Genomic DNA, 23,434 nt, shown 5'->3' on the forward strand with positions numbered 1-23,434 from the left:
GGAGGATAGCGTCACTGCCGCCTTCACCACTCACTCAGGTTGCGCTGTGCGTCTAACGTGTGCCGATAATTCTGCTCTGTCGCTGGGCGAGGAAGGGTTAATATTGGATGTGGAAGGAGTCATGTTCAAAAGCTAAGACTATGTTGCCAATCCTTGGGGCCACCTTGCATTGCTAGATCATCCACAGGAATGAAGCATATAGTTTAAAATGAGAAGAATAATTCACTTTAATTTAACACACAATTAAAAATACATTTCACTGTGGGAGAATGTTAAATTCATATATTTGAACATATTTTCATCAAAACTAGAAATATCACATACACATTTACTTCTAAATAAAATGAAAGTGATAGAGATTGCTTTTTCGCACGTGTATTCTCTCTTGCTTTTCTATCTTTCCGTTAAGAATAAGCAATTTTGCATTTCAAAGATGGCGGCCGGCTGTGTCCCGTAGGTGCTCTCAGTAGAACACAGTATTTCTGGTTCTGACTAACTAGGTTGGCTGCAGGCCGGCAGCGGCCAGGAGGCGTGGTCGAGAGTGGGCGTGGCCCCTGGAAGGGGCGGGGTCCGAGATGAAGTTGGACGGGGCAGGAGAAGTTGGGGCTGGCGGAGGCGGAGGGGACGCGCGGCAGCGGTACTTTGCGCTGCAGGAAGATGGCTTTCCGCAGGAGGACGAAAAGTTACCCTCTCTTCAGCCAGGAGTTTTTTATCCACAACCATGCGGACATCTGCTTCTGCCTGCTGGTCTGCGTGCTCATCGCGCTCATGTTCGAGGTGAGCACCCGGCCGGCTCCCAGCCAGCTGGGCAGTATCTCCCAGCAGGGACCAATAACCCACTTACGGAAGAGATACATGGCATTGCTGATTGCATGCACCAGCAGGGGTCTGTCTAACAGAATGGGCTGTATCCAACAGGGCAGTGATCCCAGAGTTGGGACACAATCCACATACAGTGACTAGATATCCTGCAGAAGGGGGTATGCACCAGCATGGCCTGTATCCCTGATTCATGTATATTTGTTATTGATTGAACATGAAAAGTGCTGCCCTGAGAAGCACAGTAGCGAGGGCATATTGATGGCTGGAACAGAAATCATTGCTGGGTGTTTTACATAGTTTTACATAGTCATGATGTAATGTTCAATACATTAAACTGGATGGTGGTGAGGAAGGGACTGGAAATAGTACATGGGGACATCACAAGACTGGCATTAACTACATTTTTGAGTTCTTACAATATTTACATATATATTACAGGGCCTGTGGTAGCGACCCTGTAGTTATGGTTACTTGCTCAACTCCTAGAAAAGAGCACTTTTTGAGTTATATATATACATTCTCTCTCTCTCTCAGAGCAAATGGCTTCTATGCCATGAAAATTGACGCCATGGCATTAGTGAGAAAGTGAGGAGGGAGAATTCACCTGCCTTTTGGTTTACAAGACTTGAGTCCGAGTACATATCTGAACACTAAAGTTGCATTTGAATTTTCAAAGCACCCAGTCTGGCCACAGTCTGGGACTTGTTCACAGACAATACAATTCCAGAACCATGTCTGTAAATACCTGTAATGCTCCCAAATGGAAATCGTATTTTAAACACGCTGCAATTTATGGGCGTCTTTGACTTTTTGTGAGCTTAAAGAAGGCATAGCGTAGGCACTGCACATAAGAGATAGAGATCCTGTTGTAGGGACCATATCCATCAGTAACTATAATGATTTGTTATTTATATAGCGTTTTCACCAAAGCTCTGTACATAGAACATTTTACATACAAATATTACCCAACAAAAGTTCGTACTCTTTTATCGACCTCAGAAGGATGAAAGGCAGACTCGGCCTTACCAGGATTCAAGCGTGGGACCTGCAGATCACACATAGATCGCAGCAGCAAGTGCTCAGCCCACTGAGCTATCTCACCAGCATAGGTGTAGGAGGTTATTGACAAGGAGAGTCATTATCCACTGACAAGGCAGATATTCTCCTGCAGGGAGAATATTTCCACTAGTAGCATAGCCCTCAAGTGACCCCTGTTTGGTGGGTAATACCTTCATTTTTGGTTTGCATTTGTGAAACGAATGTTGTTTGGCCAGAAACTCTTTGCATACTGTCATATTAACAGTCTCGAACTGGCCTATATAGCAACAGGGCATTGTTTGGCCAGAATCTCTTTCCATACAGCCATATTAACAGTCTCGAACTAGCCTATATAGCAACAGGGCATTGTTTGGCCAGAATCTCTTTCCATACAGCCATATTAACAGTCTCGAACTGTCCTATATAGCAACAGGGCATTGTTTGGCCAGAATCTCTTTCCATACAGCCATATTAACAGGTTTGGACTGGCCTATATAGCAACAGGGCAATGTTTGGCCAGAATCTCTTTCCATACGGCCATATTAACAATCTCAAACTGGCCTATATAGCAACATGGCGGTGCCTGAAAGCAAAATCCTGGTGTGGGCCTGTTTTTTGGTCAAAGTGGGGCACTTTGTTGGCCAATGTGGGCCAGTTTGATGAGTTACTTTACCATGTAGCTAGTAGTTTTTACCATTGTTATTTAATAAATATTCGTTAAAATTCACAATTTGCATCACATTTTATCAAAAAACTCCCCCTTGGGTACTATTCAATAGTCTGTCACAAAAGGAATGAATTGCCATTTCCAACTGTGGGCCACTTTTTAGTTGGTGTCCGAGACAGTGTTATGCCCCAGACCAACCCTGCATGTCAATGCTTTACACAAAATCACGTTACAATGGTTGATACACAAATGTTGGTATGGAGAGTTGCTAAATGTTTAACTTCAAGAAGAGATATCACTGACAAAATATATATATTTATAAAAGTTATCACATTTACATACAGGTGGGGGCCATGAGTTGTGTCACAGGAGGGTATGATAACACCATTGTGCACCACAGGGGCTCCTTCCAGCCAACAGAGGTGATGGTCAGTTTCCTGCTGTGACCCTCAATGTATTTTATCCAGTCAATTCAGTTATAATGCTTGTTGTAGTCCGACCAGGGGTAAACATTTCAAGTTGCACGCTGCTAGTGAGGCATTGAGTCACTTGCCCCCCAAGTTCTCCACATACACACCAATTCTTACTGACCAAGAGTCCGTTATCACTCGCCAATGGTTACTGGCAAGCATGCATTTTGACGCTTGTTTATTCAGTGTCACTGCACAGCTCATTACGCTGTCCAGTCAAATGGTCGAATATATTTGATCGAATGACAAATTAGTCGAATCAATTTGGTCGAAAAAAAAAAAGGTCGAATTTTTTTTTTTAAAGTATTTTTTTTTTTGCTCTAGTATAGGTAAAAAAAGGTAAAAATGGGGGTTTTAACACCAAAAACAGGGGTTGGGGGACCCCCCCAAAAAATAAAATAAAAAAATAATTCAACCATTTTTTCGACCAAATTGATTCGACCATATTGTAATTTGATCAAATGCATTCGACCAAATGTCTGGTAACCCTCATTACACCTGTGGCAATGCAGTAGATGCAGTATTTGTCCATGGGAACACTGTGGATTGACTTTGCTTTGTTGATTCATGGTGACTGCATCCTCTGGGAGGGCCCTATTCACAGATAGAAACTTGTGCACTCTTTATTCAAGAGCATGGTTTTTTTTCTCCCACACCGGTCCTGTATGGCGAAACATGTAATCAATTCCCACTATATACATGGAAGTGTTATGCTTTGGGCATTTTCACACCTACAACAAGGGGAGCCTTCACGATGCATTGCATGTATTTTAAAGTGTTCACCTGGAGGAAGGCGGACGATATTTCAAAGTGTTGCTGAAACTAGTTGGTGTTATACTTTGAAGGTCAGTGTTATAATAGCCCGTCAATGTCCAGGCTTTTAGATTAGATATTTTGACATTTTTTTAAAATGATTTTGTTTCTTTCGAGTCCCTGCTTTGCACTTGGTGGTGGTTTACAGCAGTCACATTGGTGATTTTGCATATTTATGATCGAGTTTGCTTTGCTTGATGTCATTATATTTTCATTCTGCAAAGTTGCTCATTAACTCCCATTTTTTCCATTCATCAGCTGTTTGTGTCTCATATTTTGGATACAGCTCGTCTTTATACACGTAAAATGATGACCCTGTAAGGCAATGTTTATTAATTAGATTGTTGATATAATATTTCTTCACACTCAAGAGTATCACTCCTTTTTGATAGTTAACACATTTCCCTCCGGCAGATGACGTACCCTCTGGTAAAGGCCTTTTAGCTGTGCCCCTGCCCACTAGCCTGATCCCTTTCTGCTATGAGGGTTTCTGTGCAGGACATCTTCAACGGGCACCAGATCCATCCGTAGGGGTCACTCATGCCTGGATCATGTCCACCTGTAAATGGTCTATCCTCCATCAGGTGCTCCTACATCCATCCACAGTCACAAGGTCAACATGGCCTGTCTGTGTTTATCAGCATGGACTATTTCCGCTCTGCAATATCTAGATCTACCAATGGGGATAAGATCAATTGCTGGGGACATATTTTGTCATTTAGTTAAGATTTTTGTACAGAACTAGCACTGCCACTTCTGAGTGCTTCATCCTTTGGTCTTGGAAGAAATATCTCTCATTCCTAATGTTAGTGGTTGTTTGTCCCATCATTCTGAATCTTACATTGCCTCCCTTGGATTTGTAGGTGGCGTATAGGCTTGTCCACTCAGACTGGATGGTGTGGACTTGTAGACATGTTGTTTTGGTCGGACCCTGATCCCGGTATTTTGACAGATAACAAAATGGACTTGAGGGGTCTGGCCTTTCTTGAAAAAGGAGGATTTTTCACAAGCGATATCTGACGAGAATGGCCACGTGCACCAGAAAAGCAGCAATATACACAAGCAAGGTTGAGCAAAGCTAAACCTTGTGCCGTCTACCGGTGGGTATGCCACCTGCCGAAGTATATGGCGCGAACTAATGATTGTAAAGCCCTGTGGTGGATATCCACCCTATTGATGAACATTGCCGCTCTCAGTGGGTAGGGCCATATCAGTGGATGCAGGTACTAGGAATTAAGAGCCCAGTCACAAAGTTGGATACATAATATTGCTGCTATTAAGTGTTACCAACCTGTAATTATGTGGCAAGTACTGTTTGAAAATGCATCATATTACATTATCATTACTATCAAAACATATTAATCCTCCAGATATGTTTATCAGCACAGGTCATTATCCTATTAGGGAGTAGACATATACATCACCATAGGAAATATAGTTCTTTGATTAATCACTGAAGAAAAAATAAAAGGACAGGAGCCATATCCACAAGCACGTAGTGTACGAGTTCGCAGATTGTTTATGGAGTTGGTAAGAAGTCATATCTATCATAATCGAAAATAGCTACAGACAGTGGCCATATCTAGACTATTAATGCATAAAGTATCCATCAGGGAGCCCGTGTTTACCGGTTCAGCAAGTATCCATTGCTGGCGGGGACCATAGCCATCGGTGTAGGAAATATCGTTGGCGGGAATCGTTTCCTTGAGTATCTTATTGAAAGTGGTCATTGATGAGCAATTTTTATTTGAATGGAAAGTAACTGTGACTGGGGACATTTCCATGAAGAAGCAGTCACTGGGAGCTGACCACTGGTAGGAACCATATTGATAAGCATGGCGAGTATCCACTGGCAGTGAGCATGTCCTTCAGCGCAAGAAGTATCTATTAACATATGCTATATCTTCACATTCGTAGTGTCCATTGATGGGTATTGGACACAAATGCGCTGAAGTATCTGGAGAGTGTCCCCCAGCAAGTGCCATATCTCCCATTGCAGGAAGAATTTGTTGGCATAGGCCACCTATATCAGTGAAGGAAGTATCCGTCCATCTATGTTAATGTGGGTATTAGGTCAGGTTGTATACATCCATGCAGGTAGAATCTGTAAATGCGGGGTGTAACCATTAGCATGAACCATATCTCTTAGTGGAGATTAGTTCTGTCCATACTTGCTTACCACCTTCTATTTGCAGACGACTTCTCCTTGAATTTGGGGCACATCTACCCGAAAGAAAAGTGCATAGAACTTTGTTTTTGCTTGTATCATGTTAGCCCTGGTTAGTATAAAGTGTAGATCCCCAAAAATACATTGGCCTAACTGTCCTTTATTTGCAAGCTTTTGTGATCTACAGATCTCTTCTGCCGGCACAGATAGAATTATGTTTTCAGAAAACCGGTGTGTGAAGCCTAGGGGTATTCTCCAATGTAGACCCTGAGATTCCTCTATTCAGGTGGCCAGAGAAGGGCCGTCTCTCTCGGTTTCCAACCCAGGGGACGGGTGGTGGACCAGCAACAGAGGACCACCTGGATAGAGGAGCCTGGGGGTGTTCTCATGGGAGTACCGTAGATGAGACACGGTAACCCCCCCTTTCCAGTTATCCATCACTCTTCTCTCCCTCAGCCTTTACGGGATATTGTCATTACTGTCCCGTTTCCCCCTCCCCATTTCCAACAAGTACTGAGATAAAGAGAAGGTGTTGAAGAGAACAGGGAAAAGGGAATCAAGCACATTACCCTGTTTTCTACAACATGTTTTTTCCCCTTTTCTGACAGTAATTTACCCACAATCCTTAGGTAACAGTACAACTCCCATAATTCCCTTTCCCCACTAAGTTACCCATGTACTGAGACCAGTCAACCAGGAGTGATGAAGATAACCCATAGGGATAACATTGAAGAGAGGAAGATACAAACGGAGGTAGGCCAGGCAGAGTCAGGCATGGGATTTCAGCCACCAACACCTGAAGCTTGTTAACTGACCAGCAAAGTATAAAAGGTGGTGCCAGAAACAACAATTTGAATGAGCTAGGGAATCCGAGCAAGAAAGTAGCCAAGAAGGAAGGCAAGCTGAATGGCCATATGGAGGAACAGCTCAGAGAGAGCTGCCGAGAACCATGCCAGGGAGAACGGGATGCTGACAGGCTGCAAGTTGAGGCAGGAGAAAGCGTGGCGAGGGAGCCGTGTCTCTGAGGAGTCGGAAGAGTTCAGAGAAGGGAACCGAGGGGCCACCTAATCCCTTTCCTCCATGCGCCGGCAAACTACTTGTTTCCTCCCCGGGGCCGCGAGGTTGCCTGTGAGTGAGTAGCAGGTGGGCAAGACCCTGATCTCAACGAGCTGAAAACAGAAGGACACGCAAAAGCAATCACAGCCGGTGAGTTCAAAGAAAGGGAGAGCCTAGTTTGCGATACAAGCGATTGTGGGAAGCTACAGTGTTACACGCAAGGCTACCCGTTGAAGGATAAAGACATTGAACTGAAAGCTTGAATTTATTTAGCCGGTGAGGGAGCCGATGAGAAACAAAGTAACACAGCTGTACTGTGTGAGAAGACACGTTGTTAAACACTTCTTGAAAGATAACAGAACAGTGAATAATGAAAGCAAAATGTGTAGAAAGCCATTAAAGGAAAGGGCACGAGGGAAAGAGAGCGTGCAGAAATCCCGAAAAGGCTAATGTGAAAGTGAATTGATGTTTTTGTGAAATGAGGAACAGGGCTGAGGGCCCGTTCTGCAAAACCAAGTGCAAGAGGCACAGACATTGAGAAATCAATCCTATATTCAGAGTGGTCACGCATACGGGTGAGAATACTGTGCGGTTGCAAAAGTCTCTGGCAAAACGATGATAAGGACCCTGCTGTCAGAGTTGTCACGCAGGGAGGTGATAATAGTATGTGATTGTGAAGGTCTCTGACAGGTGAACATTGTGAAAGAGAAGTACAAAGGTTGTGGAAGGGAGTTCTCCCCAGGCTCTGGGAAGCAGAGCTGTTTAGCTGGAAAGTGTTTCAGCCATGTTTAAGTGTTTGTTTGAAGACGGGCAAGGGCAGCCTGTGAAAGTAATTAAGAAGGAACTTTGTGAATATCTGTTTGTTTGAAAATTGTGAAGCCGGATGAGGGAAGCCAGAAAGAATCCATAGAATAGAACTGGGATGCATATTGAACTGACTTTGAAATAGGTGAAGGAAGCCTAACAGATTTATGGGAAATCTTTGAACTGTGCATACTATCCACCTTTACGGAACTTTGTAAGAACTCCAGTGAAGTGAACTTGGGGGAGGGAGTAGTGAGCACTTTCATTGCCATTCTGATATTCTTTTTATACTCTATATTTTTATACATTTCCTCACACTTAGTTATTGTGAAACGTGAGGGCAAGTATAGGTTCCTGAAAGACTTTTTCCTTTGTTTGACTGACTTGGACCATTTACTTTTACTTTGATGGTCGGCACTACTCCCATTATAGAATTGGGGCCAGCTAGGAAGTCTCCAATCCCAGTCAAACTTAATAAAGGTGTTGAAACATGTACTTTTTGTATCTGTGTCCTTACTTGTGATAACTTGCCTGCCTCGCACAGGACATCTAGAGTTACTTCTCTTTGTAGTTGTGATCTGTGGATAACCCTATAAATCGCAGTGTCAACATTTAAATGGGGCACTTTAAACTGTCGGACAGGGGAGACAAAGAAACGCTGTTCGGTTGCTGTTGGGAAGGCACAAAGGGATCCGTGATGGTAGATGCAATAACTGGAAATCTGACCAACAGTCTGATTGCTCTCCGAAATACAATTGTCAAATTGCTCTAAGTATATTTGTCCTGTTTGCGCCCTGCTACCTAAGGGTTTGGCTCGCATTACCAAATAAATAAACAAACAAACATATGGCTCACTGTGTTTCCTGTCGCCAACTTAACCATAGATTGGCATAGTGGGCAACTGACTCAGTCGAGAAGGACACACCACTGACCGGGCCTTTCACCTATCAGCATTATATTATACAGGTTTTCATAATTTGGGGTGGGGGAGGGGAGCAATCAAACAATCTGGCTGCTCGTGTTATGGGCTTTACCAGTCAATATAAGCCCACGTTTCAGCCGTCTGTTGACTGCTTGCACCCTTTCCTCCACACCACCTGTGGCCCACTGCCCTCTCATCCTGCACCTTTCTCCACAGCATCAAACTCCTTCCTAAATGAATGACCGATTACCTTCCGCCAGACATGACTCCCCGCCTCCACTCCATCGTCGCTTCCTATGCCCCCTCTGCTCTGGCATCCCACTCCTCACTGGCAGCCACCATGGAAATCAAAGAGGGGCTCTGCAAGGAGCCTTGCCTGTAATGTCCATGGCAGCCACTTTATTTGTAGCTTTTTGTTTTGTTAAGATGAAAAATTGGGCACAAGCTCCACACAACCTGTTTTTACCCCCAAATGACTTGGCAGTTAGTGCCCTGAATGTTACACGAGTGCTAATGGTGATGAAATCTTCAAGGGCAGACCCTGCCAGCTGGTAACGGCCCTTGCTTCTCCGGCTTTAACACCGTAGAACCATTTTGACTCTTTTAGTGGTACTCCGAGTAAAGAATTGGGTTCTTATCCATTTCCTGCATTATCTTTCCTAATTTTAAAAGACAAACAAGGCCACTCCATTTTCATGTGTGTCCACTCGAAAGATATGTTGCTTAAATGATGTTTGAACACAAGACGGTGGGGGTGGAGGAGGGTTTGACCTTTCATCTGAGGCCACTAAATGCCTGGTTTATCTGCTCGTTTATTGGCAAGAGCAGAGTCATGTGGTCTCAATATCCGTGATATTTGCTTGAAATATTCTGGTTGAATCCCATTTTACAGAATGTTTTGCTTTTTTCTCCTTCGCCTTAATTTTGATTTTGTTTTTGTTTTATTTTGTAGCAAAATTCAGTGGGGAGAGGCGGTTTCCCCTCACTTCCCCTTCCTATTTACCTAACCCAAAATCAACCATCTATACTTTTGCGGTTAAAAAAAAAGTTAACAAAAATGCGGCAAAATCGCTTTTCGACCAAATTACTGAATTCCACTGATTGGATTTAAGTTGTCCCGCATTTCAAGGGACTTTCCCGTTTTTCAAGACTGCGCCCAGCGTTCTGCAAGCAGCTTTTGGGGGACATGTACAGCTCCTGGTGTTGCTGGTAGGTGAACGCCTCCCATCCTTTCTGCTGGGAGCGCAAATGTAACATTAGCGGGTTATTTCATTACTAGGAGCCTAGGCTTTCTCTGCCAGGGGAAACCCATGTTCGGAACAAGCACTTGTCGTTCCAACCGTCACTGCTTTTTTAACTCAAATTTTAAAAAGAAACCCCTTTTTCCTGTTATTTTTCTCTTCACTGCTCCTTGCCAAAGGTAGTCCTTTTTAACGCTTAATTGTAATGAAGGGTGAAAAAAAGGACCACTCTGTGTGTCCGTGTGTGTGTCCTTCCTAGCAGCCCCCTTCACCCACTCTGTGCGCCACTGCCGGCCCAGGCCTGTTATTTTCATCTCTCCTTTGCCTGCCAGCCTGCTTCAGTTCATTCACGCCATAACTCTGTCCAGTCCAGCGTCTGCTCCTCTGCCTTCCCTCCCAGGCTGTGTGTGTCCACCTCATTTAGACTTGTCAGTCGAGTTGTGCTGTTTTAACACTTCTGGGCCGGACTCTTCAGTCCTTACTAGTGAGGAGTAGTCATTTACTCATTCTATTAAAGTTCACTGGGAAAGTTTAGGTGGCCAAACTACAGGACGGTTTTCTAAATCGGTCTTTTCTACTAAATGCCAGACTTGTGCACAATGGCAGTAAGCACCAGTTAGTGGAATAGTAATGAAGGTAGACTATTAGTGACGCAGTGAGGACACCTGTGTTGTAGTGAGCATATCTCTATCTATCTGAGATGTACCTGCATATACGAATGGCTACATGTTTGGGATAATTGGCAGAATAAGGGATTTAGGGTTTTGGCTTTGCGACAACTGTGTTTAGAACAGAACACTAATGTGAATATGCCAAATGTTTTAGTACTGGGCCAGTGACCTAATAAGCAGATATAGTAGGCTACAGTTGTATTCCCAGGTGTTTTGTTAATGGCTGTATTATAACCTGCAAGGGGTTGGGGTATTCGTTTTGAAAGCTACTAGCCAGATATACAAAGTCACACTCCACCTCAATTCTATACATACACAAAGCACGCCATTTCTTACTTGACAGGAGTCGACTATCACTGGGCAATGGCTAATGGCAAGTGCACATTTTGCACCCTGCCCTGTATTCATAAAGTTCTCGTTTGCACAGGAAAGGGGAGCAGTGATTTGCCCCCTTGATCATTGAAGGAAAAAGATGGTATCAGGCCGAATTACCATGTGGCGTGTTCCAGTGCAAACTTCCTACAGCCTGACTGCTGTGTGGTTCTGCTATCTATGCTAACTCTCTGGGCAGAGAGGACAGGGGTTACACTTTACTAGCACCTCGAAAATGTAATGAAGTGTTTTAACAGTGCTGCAGTGTTTAAAATTAAGCGTTTTCCCCCTCCTTCTAGGAAAGCCGAATCCGTGTGTTTTTACAGTGCTGTTGTGTTACAAAATGTGGCTCTTTCCCCTCTTCTAGGAAAGTCGAATATGTGTGTTTTTACATTTGCCTTTGTGTTTTTAAAAAAAGTAGTTTTTTCCCTATATCCTGATAACTCGTTTCTAGGTGTCCTGCTTTTCTGCTGTATGAACTAACCTAAACGTTTTTCCCCCTCTCCTGGACACTTGATTCTTGATTGCTGCTTTGCTGGGTGGTGCAGTTCGGTTTCGTGCACTGCAGTTTCTCCCTCTTGCACTCTCTCCTCCTTTGTCTCTCTGCACTCTCCCTCAATGCTGCTCTCTATCTCCCCTATATTCTCTAACTGCTATTCTATCACTTATCCTATCCCTCTTTCAAAGTCTGGAAGGAAAATGTTCAAGAAGGATCTCCTGGTCTCCAATCAATGCCTGCCCATCGCTGACACCTATGTCAACGCTTCTTCTAGGCAGACTTTCACCGACATTCTTTGTCGTTCCCCTCTCCTGACGTTTGGATTTCCCATATGGTCGCAGTATTCTCCCCTTTTTCTTCCTCTGGCATTAATGGTAGCAACCGCTGGGAAGTACTCTTGTCATCCTTCCTGTCCTCTAGGGCCATCAATAAGGTCTATCTAAATGGCACAGCCATGGTCCAGGGATCTCGGCCCAACCTACTCCTTCTTGATAGGCTTCTTCTGACTCTCATCAACTTCCTCCCCTCTCCTGCCACTCCTTCTGCCTCCCCTCTGGCCCCACTGCCACCTCCGACAGGTGTACCACACACTGTTCCCCCTCCTCGGAAGACCTTCAAAAGTGGCAACCTGCTCCACTTAGCTACCCATAACTCTTGCTCAGCTGTCAAACACTCCTCTGATATCTGTCACCTCCTTGAAGACCTCGACCTCTATATCCTCGCTCTCACCGAGACCTGGTTCACTGCAAGCTCTGTCACAAATTTTGACACTCTCCTCCCTGAGGGCTACAAGATCCTGTCTAAGCCCTGGCCTAACAGGTCCAAGGTGGAGTGGCCCTGATCTTCCCTGATTGGGTCCCTGCTACTGTCATATCCACTCAGGTCTACTCCTCTTTCAAATGTCTCGTTTGCAAGCTTGGTGTCTCCTGTCCTCTCTCTGACTCTGACCACCATCTACAGGCCCCCTGGCCAGGTCTCCCTCTTCCTCTCAGAGTGGGCTGACATCACTTCTTCTTTCCAGGCCTCTACTTCCAAGCTTCTCCTCTGAGACTTCTATATTCACCTGAATTCCCCGGAGGCAGCCTCTGGACTTTTCCGCAACCTCTGTGACTCGTTCCCTCTCCATTCTTCCCTCCGGTCCAACGCACTCAGCAGGATACATCTTGGATGCGCTCATCTCCGCAGACATCCCCATCTCCAACCCTCTCATTACTCACCTCTCCTGGTCTGGTCGTTCTCTCCTGTTCTCTCACCTTGACCTCCTGGGTCCCCCGGCTAAGCCCCTGCCCGCACTGCCAGTCTCCTTCTCTGACATTCGACCCAAGAAGCGAGTGTCAGTTGCTGCTTTTGCTGCCACCTTTATCCCCCTCCTACTCCTGCCATTGACTTTCACTCTGACACAGCCCTTACTAACCTTCAACTCTCCATGTCCAATACTCTTGGCATCCTTGCCCCTGTCATGAGGATCCGCATGAAACCTGCCTCCAAGTGCAACTCCTGGTATGACTCCAACCTGGCCTCTGAAATGCAAATGCAGAGCAGCTGAGCGGAAGTGGCGGACTTCAAGCACATCCTCTGACAAACTGGCCTGGCCACCTGCTCCAAAGGCAATACAGACTTTCCATCTGCTCTAAGAAGAGGGCCTATATCCAAGCCCGCATCTCTGGGGCCACTACCAACACGGCTGAACTTTTCAAAAATCTGCAGGTCCATCCTTTTAATGACACGCTTACAGGTTGCTCCACAGAATTGGGAAGAAATATTGCTCCGGCTCAAAGGCCTTCAACTATAAAAAATTTCCTCCGGATCGTACGGTCAGGATTAAGTAATATGTGATCCCACTCTTTGCGACTGGCTTGCTCACATTTCTGGCTGGGTTTCCTGCCTTCATTTACTTTTTAGACAAACCTAAGCGATAACAAATGTGAATTGTTTTGATTGTACAATCGGGGGTAAAAATGTCAAGTTGCATGGTAGCCAGCCATGAAGTCACTTGTCGCCTCAATTCTACACATGCACACACTACACAATGTATTACTCGCCAACAGTTAATTGCCTAGTGGCAAGGATACGTTGTGAGGCTTGCTAAATCGATTAATGCAGTATTAAGATAGTGAATGGTACGGAATCACAGATAGCAGTAGAGCACTTAAAATAATGATGGAAGTACTTGTCGAAATTCTAGATTATATAAATGTGATTTGCATTGATATCTAAATGAATGAGCAACTGTTTGAGCTATGGACCTTAGCTTTTCTAGACGTAGGTTTCTGTAGGGCCCTGTCTACAAGGATGGGATAATCATTTATAGGCACACAAGCCATCCTAGCCCAGAAGGTCATTGGGCATCGTCATCCTCGTTTCAGTGATTCAACAGGTCTTCTGAATACTTAAGACCACATACCAACTGAGGGTTAAATAACACAAGGCCAACTTGTACGTGCTCCATGAGAGAGACCGGTCCCCGCAGGATAGCGATGGCGCAAATGTTGACTATCATGAAGGGCGCCTGCATTCATTGGCTATAACTTTGTTGGTCGTGGAGTGAAGCCATGTGGTGTTTAGTTTGGTTGATCAGGGGCAAGTTGTAGTGATGGGATGGGCACACATCATCAGACATGGTCTGCCAAAACGCTCGAAAATTTCAGGTGCCTGTTTAACACATTTTCTTTGTTAAGGAACTATTGAGAGGAAGAGTACTAGTTCCCATTTCTTGCTTTTTGAGCAGGGTTTTCATATTGTGTAAAGCTGGGCCCTGTAGCTTGTGGATCTCCAGATGTTTTAGACCACCACTCCACCAGCACTAACAAGTAAACCTAATGGTGAGGGATCATGGGAGTTGTAGTCCAAAACATCTGGAGACCCTAGGTTACACACCCCAGGTGTAGCATGTAAACTGCTTTGCCGGGCTCATGCTCTCTGACTGGAGGATGATTTAAGTTACAAGGTAGACTTGTGGCAGTATTGATCATTTAGCTGCATGCTCTGACTTTTTAATCCCTTGTTGCTGTGCTAAAGATGGGAGGCATGTGGCCATTCTGGAAAAAGTCCTGCCCTGCCAATAGGAGGCGCCTCGGGCAAGCGGAGGCAGTGTTGCGCTCAAATCACCTCTCTCAGCTGGCAGCACATTCTTCATGGACTATGCAGCTGACTGAAACGTGTATGAGTGCGCCAGTGCATGCGGTTGTGTGTGGTGGTGGGGGTGAGGATGACCTGCAAGAAGCAATCTACATATTTAGCTGTAAGAATCACATTGTACCAGCATGCAGCATGCACATTGGAGTTAAAAAAACAAAAAAGTAACCCTGCGGGGTGTACTTTAGAAAAGGTTTCCCAAATGTATGATATAATATGATGGGTTATTTATAACGCGCTAATACCCAGATCTAAGCGCGGACCCAGGGATCGAGCCTGTGTTGCTCCGGGTGGTCTTGCTTCCAAGGCGAGCATGTTGCAGCTGAGCTATCCTCCCGAGACAAGTACAGTACAGTACAGTAAGATGGTCAAAGAAATGTACATGCCTATCTTCTCGCCTCCCACAGCGAGGGAGAAGGCAGACCCTTCAAGTAAGATCTCTGACATCCGTGCCAAGTTAATGCCACTCTGTGTTGTTTTTGTGTGTGATGAACATTGAACTTTGGCCTAATACGGCACAGCTGTCTTTTGGTTTGTAGTCAAAGGTCAGCTGATGCTTGGAAATGTGTACTCCAGTGACTTTAGCCATGGGCGCTCCAGTTTATAAAATGGAGGTGTGTGATCGCGCGCCAGCAGCTGTGCCAAACAGAACATCAACGTTTCTTATGTATCACTTTGCAAAATCCTTGCCATAAATTCTAGTTACAATGATTTTACTGGATCAATTTGTGGGATATGAGTTGTTGTACTTTAGACTATGAATGAGGGGGGAAAACTGGAATTCTACTGGTTAAATGAAGATTTCAGTTGAAAGCAGCCACACGAGAGGCATGCTGGACTTGCAGGTTGATCCCAATGGGAAAGGCGCTGGTAGCCTGCTCAGGACTGTGTTGCAGAAGTAGCTACTCTGAGGGCCACTGACAGCTGGCAAAGCTTGGGTGGATGAACGCTACTTTGCTCGAAGTGGGCGGGAGCGGTGCTCCTCTACCCTCGGAACAGTGAAAACATATAAAGGGGGACACTGAAAATGCAGATATGTACAGCATGTGGACTAATTGGCTGACAGAAAATATACATATGTGTACTATAATGACATTGTTTTCACAGTTGGCAACCGGGTAGGTGACAGACGAGGGAGGGTAATGAGATGGGTCAGTGCAATTATGCCTTCGAGGGCAAGGATGAGATGTTTTGAGGGCAGCTTGTAAATGGAGTTTATGTTCTTGCTTGTGGAAGGGCGTCCCAGTGGTTGGGAGCATGGAGTGGGGGGTCAATGAGCGGAAGTGCGATGAAGCACATGGTGGCCCGGGGCAGTGTAATTAAGGACATTTAGTGGGAAGGGTGGGGGTGGTGCGTATTAGGAGAAGGAGGTGGCAAGATAAGGTGGTGCTAGATTTGAATGCCAAGAGGCAACTTTGAAGGGGTTGGTGGTGCATCCAGAGGAGGGTGCAGCATTGGAGGTTACAGAGATTGTGCTTGAATTGCAGAATTCAGAACTTTATGGGCAAAGCAGCGGGGGCTAGGGGGCATGAGGGAGCTGGAGCAGCTTTCGAGTCGTCTGAGGACAAGAGTAGCAGTGCGTTTTGGCAGATGGGGTGAATTGTGGCCCGTCTTCCGAATGTTCATTGGGTTCTGTTTTGCAGTAGTAGCAGCATAAAGTGGTGGGACTTGAATTGACTGTTGGAGGACGCCTATGTTTTGAGCCTTGGGCGAAGGCTGAAAGTCCGGGGGAAAGATATGGGGAGGAATTGTGGGATGGGACAAAGGCTAGAAAGTTGATCTACAAGGCCTAAGGGCATTATGGTGGCAGAAGGCAGCGAGACAGTGGAAAATGCATGGGGATAGTTTGAGTAAGTAGAGAAAGGAGAGAAAATCAGTCTGTCATTTGCAAAAAGGGCGTACCAGAAGCCAAAAGAGGAGATGCACATACCAAGGGCAGAGGTGTAAAAGATTAAGAGCGGTGGTCTAAACACAGGGACTTGTAGGACTCCTACTCTGAGACGTGGGATGCGATGGAAAAGGAGCTGTCGTACAAGTAACTGCCAATTGTGCTAGCATGCATCAACATTTGCACTCGCCACTGGTGGCTGATAATTCATCCTCGGGAAGTAATAAATTATGTGCTGCGTGCATACGCAGAATTGAATGGGCAAGTGGGTTGTGCCTAGCTAGCTTGGAACTAGTTATCCCTTGCCATAGGCACTATTCTGGATGCCTATGATGGAGAGGGTCTGGAGTAGAGGTGGATGATTGATCATGTTAAAGGCTTGCAAGAGATGCAGACGAAGGAGAGCTGGGGAGAGTTTCAAGTCATGTACCTTAGAGAGCAAATGAGAGACAGGGAAGATTCCTGGGTGTGTGCTGTAGAACCTGGAATGGGAGGGTTTGCCGAGTTCACTGGTAGCCGGGTAGGTGGTGTTCCAGTTGAGTATTGCATAGTCCAGAACTTTGGAGCAGTATGGCAGAAGATAAACTAGTAGTTGGCAGGTTTAGGTCCGTAGTGGCCTTTCTTTATGAAGAGTACTTTTATGAGACGTAGATGCAGGTGCGCGTTGTACGTAGTGCAAGCTCTTGTTTGGGTTGCAAAGAGATTCATCGGATCGTCTGCAGGATGTGTGCTGGTGCAACAGGAGTATTGGGGGAAGAACGCGTGGATGGGTGAGAAGATGGGAATGAAAGGCAGTAGGGTGAAAGAGAAGCACTCTGTCCTTAGAGATCCTATGCTGAACTAAAAAGTGGAGTCGTTGGTAGGGTGAGAAGATGGAAGGAGGTTTGCGGGCAGCCTAGCCTCAAGGGTAGTACAGAATTTGTGAGGGTAAAGACAAAACAAGATTAGTATAGTTCCTGGGCTCTACAGTTTTCAAGGCACCAGCCGCATACACTGAATTGCACTGTTGTCTTGAGTTTGTGATGCTCGTGGTGAGCCAGTTGTGATGGTGAGTAAGTGTGGCAGTGCGAGCTGAGTAGCGATTGCCAAAGGGAGAGAGAGAGAGAGGTTTGTAATTTGCTGCCATGTGTCTTGAGTGACATTTAATTGCAAACTTTCCAAAGCACTTACTATGTATACTTTTGTGTTATCCTGTGACAGGTTTGAATATCCCCACACAGCTTTTCACCTTTTGGTAAATGGAAACTAGAAAGTTGGTTCACAGTATGATTCTCAACCACTCTGTGCTTGTTACCCGTCTTCAACTGCACTGAATGCTCACCCCATCCCCACACACTCTCACCCAGGACCCGTCCCGGTACGCTGCTACAGATACCAGCTCACAAGAGGGTGCCTCAGGACATCGCCTTGGCCAAAGGGCACCACTTGCAAGACTTTGGCCTGGCCATACCAAAGTGATGCTCCAAGATGCCTCCACTAACTGTAGCACGCTAACAATCTCCACTTATATGTTCAAGCACACAATACACATACCAACTAAGCCACTCCCATGCAGCAATTTAATAACCCTCACAAAAGACACCAGATCGGACCCTTAACTGCTCCAATCAAGTCTTCCCTCTTGACACAAATGCCTTTATGCTCTTGACACATAACCAGCCCTAGCGATAAGGGGTGTATTGGCCACTTTTACTCCTTAAAAATATGCAAATGCTCCGAACAAAAAAAAAAAATAGGGAGTAAGAATACTGCCAACAAAACATAGGAATCCGTCCCTGTTTTCACTCCCACAGCTCCCTGGATATGTATGAACCAGTAGTGCGCGTACTCCCACAGGAACAAACAACTATTATAACAGCCTGATCAAAAGAAGTAAACATGTATCTTTCAATGTGCAAAGAAATAATTATTACAAAAAGATTTCCGTTGTCCAGTTAAAACACATTTTTAAATACTCCCGTTGGGAATTGGATTTACATTTTTACTCCTGCAGAAATCATCTTACTCCCAACTTTAAAAAATGGGGAGTAAAATGCTGCCCACCCCAAACTTCACCATCAACGTACCCTCCCTACACATCCTGTGCATTTTGGCCCATTTTTGACAACTGTAACAACAGTGCCCATTGTTTTAATTCTCTACTTGTGGGTAATGGGGGAACCTTGGTGGTGCAGGACTACTTTGGCAAATGAGTCTACAGTTTGCATGTGATGGCAACACATGGGCATGTCAGGCTCCACCTTACATATTATCACTATATGGATTTACCATATGATGGCAGCACTGGGCCATATAGGCCGCACCGTGCTTATTAGGCTTGACCTGCCTATTATGGCATTACTTACTTGTGCACATACGGATGCAGCTAGCAAGTTATGTCACTGCCTGGACATGTGAGGCTGTATTTAGAATAGTACAACCACGGCTGGCATTAGTCTTTAACTGGCATAATATGGCAGTAACTGGTCATATTAGGTTGTATTGGCATATGAAGGTAGTTCACTTAGTCTATGATGTCTCGGCAGTTGTGCTCTTGATAGCAACCATGGCATATTGCTGCAGCACTCTAGTTAACCAAGCATTGGCAACCAAAATAGCTTTTTGACTGTTTTAGTGCCATTTGTCATTTTATTAATCTCACACGTATTTTATGGATTTCATTTACATATGTTGTGGCACTTCCTGTGATGTCATGAAGGCCAAAGGTCACCTGAAATTCAAGGTGCTATTCAAAGGTCATGTTCACCCTTGACTTCATCAGGTGTGGTTAAATCATGCTTCTGGCTGCTAGGCTGATGCATGCAGGGTTTGTGATGCCAGCCTGGAATGTGTCTTGGAATGCTTGTGTATGAGCTGAGTGAGTGTTCTAGGGTGACCGAGCTGGCTGTGAATGGGCCAGTGCTTGTCCCTAGTTGTCTCTATTGGTCTCCCCATGGACTTACCTGGTGTGCTCACCTTATGTACCTGCGGAAAATAAAGCTTACCTGTACATTGTCTCCTGGTTCCTTTGTCCTCTGTAACTTACCGGACCCTGGGACATTTCAGGTAACTTATGCTACCCCTGGAATTATGGTGAATTGGATGCCGCCGGCCAGGAACATGAGTGAGAAGAGGAGACCACCAGTTGATATACGAGGGGCTAGATATGTATCATCTTGCATTTATATAGCACCTCCTGTCAGTTTATGGCTTTAAAGTGCTGTCATAGGAGGAGTATGTTAGAACGGTGTCCAGTCATAATATCGAATACAAAATTTCGAATGGCAAAAAAGTCGAATCAAAAATGTCGAAAAAAAAATGTCGAATTATTTTTTTTTTCGATATTTTTTTTTGGGCTCTAGTTTATATAACAAAAATAGGTAAAAACAAAAAGAAAAAACGGGGGTTGGGGGGAACCCCCCCATTTCGAAAAAAAAACGTCATAAAAAATAAATTCGACATTATTTTTTTCAACATTTTTTTTTTTCGACTTTTTGACTTTCGAAATTTTTGATTTCGAAATTATGACTATAAACCTGTTAGAACATTAAGCAGTGGTAGGGAGGAGTAGATAGTTGGGATGTTGGCGAGAGGATAGATAAAATGCTCAGGAAGGCATGAGAAGAAAAGTGGAGGAGCCATGTGTACAATTGGACTGAATTTATTGTGGGACTCGGCTGTATTCTATGGGGTGCATTGCTGAAAGGGGAGAGAGCTGGAGAAGAGCTATTGGATAAGTCTGAAATGTACTCCCTGCATGTTGCACCGGGCCCTGTTAAAGACCTACTCCAGAAAACACAGACGACAAAGCCTTTCTGCTTACTTCCCTAGGCCCCCAACAACATTTGGGAGTGGTTGTACGCCAGAAATCCGAATTTGTCAAGTGTGCAAAAGCTAGCTGAAAAGAGAGAAAAAAAACGTCCCCCTTTATTTTCTTTTTATTTTCTGGTGTGCTCGTTTGTCATGGATACCAAAACCCTAGACTTGTGCGTGTGAGCAAAGTGCTTTGGGAAACAAAGCCTCTCTACGACTTAGCCACAGCCAGACTTTTGAGCCTTCCATAGTGTCATGGTGCGACACAGCATGTAGAAGCCAGTCCAAAAAAAACACTGCGTGCAAAGCCCCTCTACTTACTGTCCTGACCCCCGAACGGCCAGGTGCTATAGATGGGGGGGGGGGGGGAAGCTGGAAGGAAATATGGGCACTTTTAACTGAAGGCAGGATTTCGACCACAACTTCCTTGGGGGCAGAAGCCCTAGTCCGGTCTTCTTGGAGGTTCTTAAGTCCTGCTAGGAACTATATGATAATGGTTTTATTGATGTGTGAGGAAGGAATCCTCTTAGGCTGAGGCTCAGTGTTTATGGGAGTTCATTTACACAATCTGTCCTTTGACTACCCTTCTGATCTTGGGCTGTAGTTACTGTGCCCTGTTAATAGAGGGCATCATGTGAATGTTCGGTCAAAACCAGGGTGTATGGTCTAGTTAACAGAATAGATTTCAAAGTCTACCGTTTTGGGGCAGTGGGGTTTTGGAGCCGGAGAGACAGCCCGGATGCCTAGTGTAAGTGGTGCGAAGGACTGTAGATTGGGGGTCAGAGCGAAAGTCATGCTTTTGTGAACATGAAATCCCCATTTGAAGGCCAGGCAAAGGACAGGAGTGACATGTTACCAAACATGTGCATGCCATTTCTACCACTGGGATGAGGGTGGAGGGAGGGAAATTCCCTCCTAAAATGGCCACCAATATGAGACCTAAATCCTTAGGCTATGCGCAAATGCATGTCTTGAAGTAGTAGATTTGTCTGTTTGTTTTAAGACCCCCGCAGGTAGGTGTGTGTCTGATTAGAAGTCCTCTTGCTGTGAAAATTGTCCGGCAGTAGTTGAAAGCTCGGGCACAGCAATCCCCCAGCTCTTTCAGGCGTGACTCTTTCAGTACACGTTTTCCCCCCAAATCCACCATGACAGTGCTCCTTCCTTGCACCCTCCTTAGCTTTGCATCAATGTCATCCCTCTTCTCTGTAGATCAATGAGGGCCTCCATTCACAAACAAATATGATTTGCATACTGGCTCTGAGCTTTGTGACCCTCATTCTTGGCCCTAGGGCCTTTGCTTATTCAACGATCCAGCTGAGAAGGTTGTCTTGGTTGACTTCTCCATTTTTGCTCAGATCCCTGTGTAAGGCGGTCCATGCCATCGCTGCTTTCAGACTTGGGTGGCAGTTTAATTTCACTGCTCAACAGTCCAGTGGTGTGACCCGTAAGGTTGATCTGTAAATGTTGTAAAACTATGATCAACTTGTGGCCTTTTTCATACTCGACAATATTGGCGATTCCGCTACTCCTGGTGCCGTTATGGAATCCATTATATGCTGTGCATCGCGTTTAGCGCTACGGGCACCAGTAGAAACACCCATACTGTGTGCAAACCACGGCATCCAGCAGAAACCCAACATTTTCAGTAGTATTAGCAAGTCTGTCCAAAATGCAAGCAATAGGAAAGAAGATGCAAGGGGTAGAAGGACCAGACTATAGCGGTGCAGTGTCTCTTTGACACCAATCTATTTATACTAAGGTGACAAGATGGCTCCAAGTCCCCTATTTCAGTTATGGGTTTCCCTTTATTAATTCATTTGTATAAAGGGCTTAAATAACAGAGATGGGCGATATGGGGGTTCATGGATAGCTCATGTCTCCCTCTGTGTGCAATGTAAGTCACTTGAAAGTAACTCCACCCAGTTCATCCCAGGGCTTTGTGAATGAATGCTATGAAGCGGTGGATGTGGCTCTGTGCCATCCAAGAGGGCGGCGCGGAGGGGATTAAGTGATTAGTACACATCTTCCCAAATGGAATCAAAGAGGGATCAGTTTAACCGGGAGAACACAAAATAGCCTGGCACAGCACATGGCTGTCCAATGGAGGAAGGGGGGGGTCACTGTGATGGACAAGTTTGTACTTATGCATTTTAATTGCTTCAGTCTCAATCCTAGGGCTGAACGTTTTTTAAAAAAATCCCAAATATGAACTCTCATGATTCATGACCCTCCCCCTTTTGCCTAAATTGCTTGTAACAATGTATCAGAACACAACCCTGGAGAAAAAAAATATGACCATCTATATGAATGTGTGGCTAAACGAATCTATCCATTATAAAATGGCCCGTTAAAAGAAATGTAACCAATGGTTTGAATCCGTATTTCATTGTGGCAAAATAACTATACTGGTGGCACATTCTCGCGCCACCAATTAGAGTCAGTGCGGAAGATGGAGCCTTTTAAACGAAAGTAGTACCATGTTGCAAATGTTTGCCCCCTCACCCTCTCATTCATCCAGCAGGGCGGTGGGGGGGGGGGGGCAATTTCCTGACTGGCTGAAGACAGCTGCTGGGTGCAAGATGGGCCCATTGCCTCTCGACCTCTCTCGTTTGAAAATTAAACACGTTTCCCTGTAGCCTGAGCGTTTCCTGCAAAAAATGCCAGGAATGTGGCTTCTTCCTTATTCCCCCTCCCTGCCCTGGGAGGATTTTCCGCCCGGGCCCGACGGTGGAGGTAAGTCGCCCCCTCCCTTTGACTCCCCTCCCCCTCCTCTCGCCCCTCACAAGGGAACACTCGGGCCTTGTGCTTGCCGACTCCCCGGTAGACTCCCTCTGGTCTGTTCCTGAATGCAAGGTTTGAGTAAACCTTGCAACAACAACAAAAAAACCGACACATTCCCAGGCCAGTGCCACGTTTCCAGCGGAATCGAGGCGACCTGCAGCTGGGCCTGGGAGATGGAAAAACCGTGCGTCGACGAATAGGAGCTCCGACTCGTGCTCTGCCCCCGCCTCCGGGGCTGCCCCCTCCGCCCACGTCTTTCAGTACATACAGAAGTGAAAAAGCCATTTCCTTAAAAT

At 45.3% G+C, this 23,434-nt stretch overlaps 1 protein-coding gene across 1 annotated transcript in view; it reads left to right on the top strand.

Moving 5' to 3' along the window:
* The first annotated feature begins 572 nt into the window (after positions 1-572).
* The window catches only part of TRAM2 (translocation associated membrane protein 2), a 271,865-nt gene continuing 249,003 nt past the window's right edge, over positions 573-23,434 (top strand). Inside the window, exon 1 of the mRNA XM_069605739.1 lies at positions 573-777. Within this exon, the coding sequence (XP_069461840.1) occupies positions 658-777 (120 nt within the window). The 5' untranslated portion in view covers positions 573-657. The remainder of the gene's footprint in view (positions 778-23,434) is intronic.

This window comes from Ambystoma mexicanum, chromosome 4p (genome assembly GCF_040938575.1).
Source record: "Ambystoma mexicanum isolate Mex_15411 chromosome 4p, UKY_AmexF1_1, whole genome shotgun sequence".
NCBI lineage: Eukaryota > Metazoa > Chordata > Amphibia > Caudata > Ambystomatidae > Ambystoma > Ambystoma mexicanum.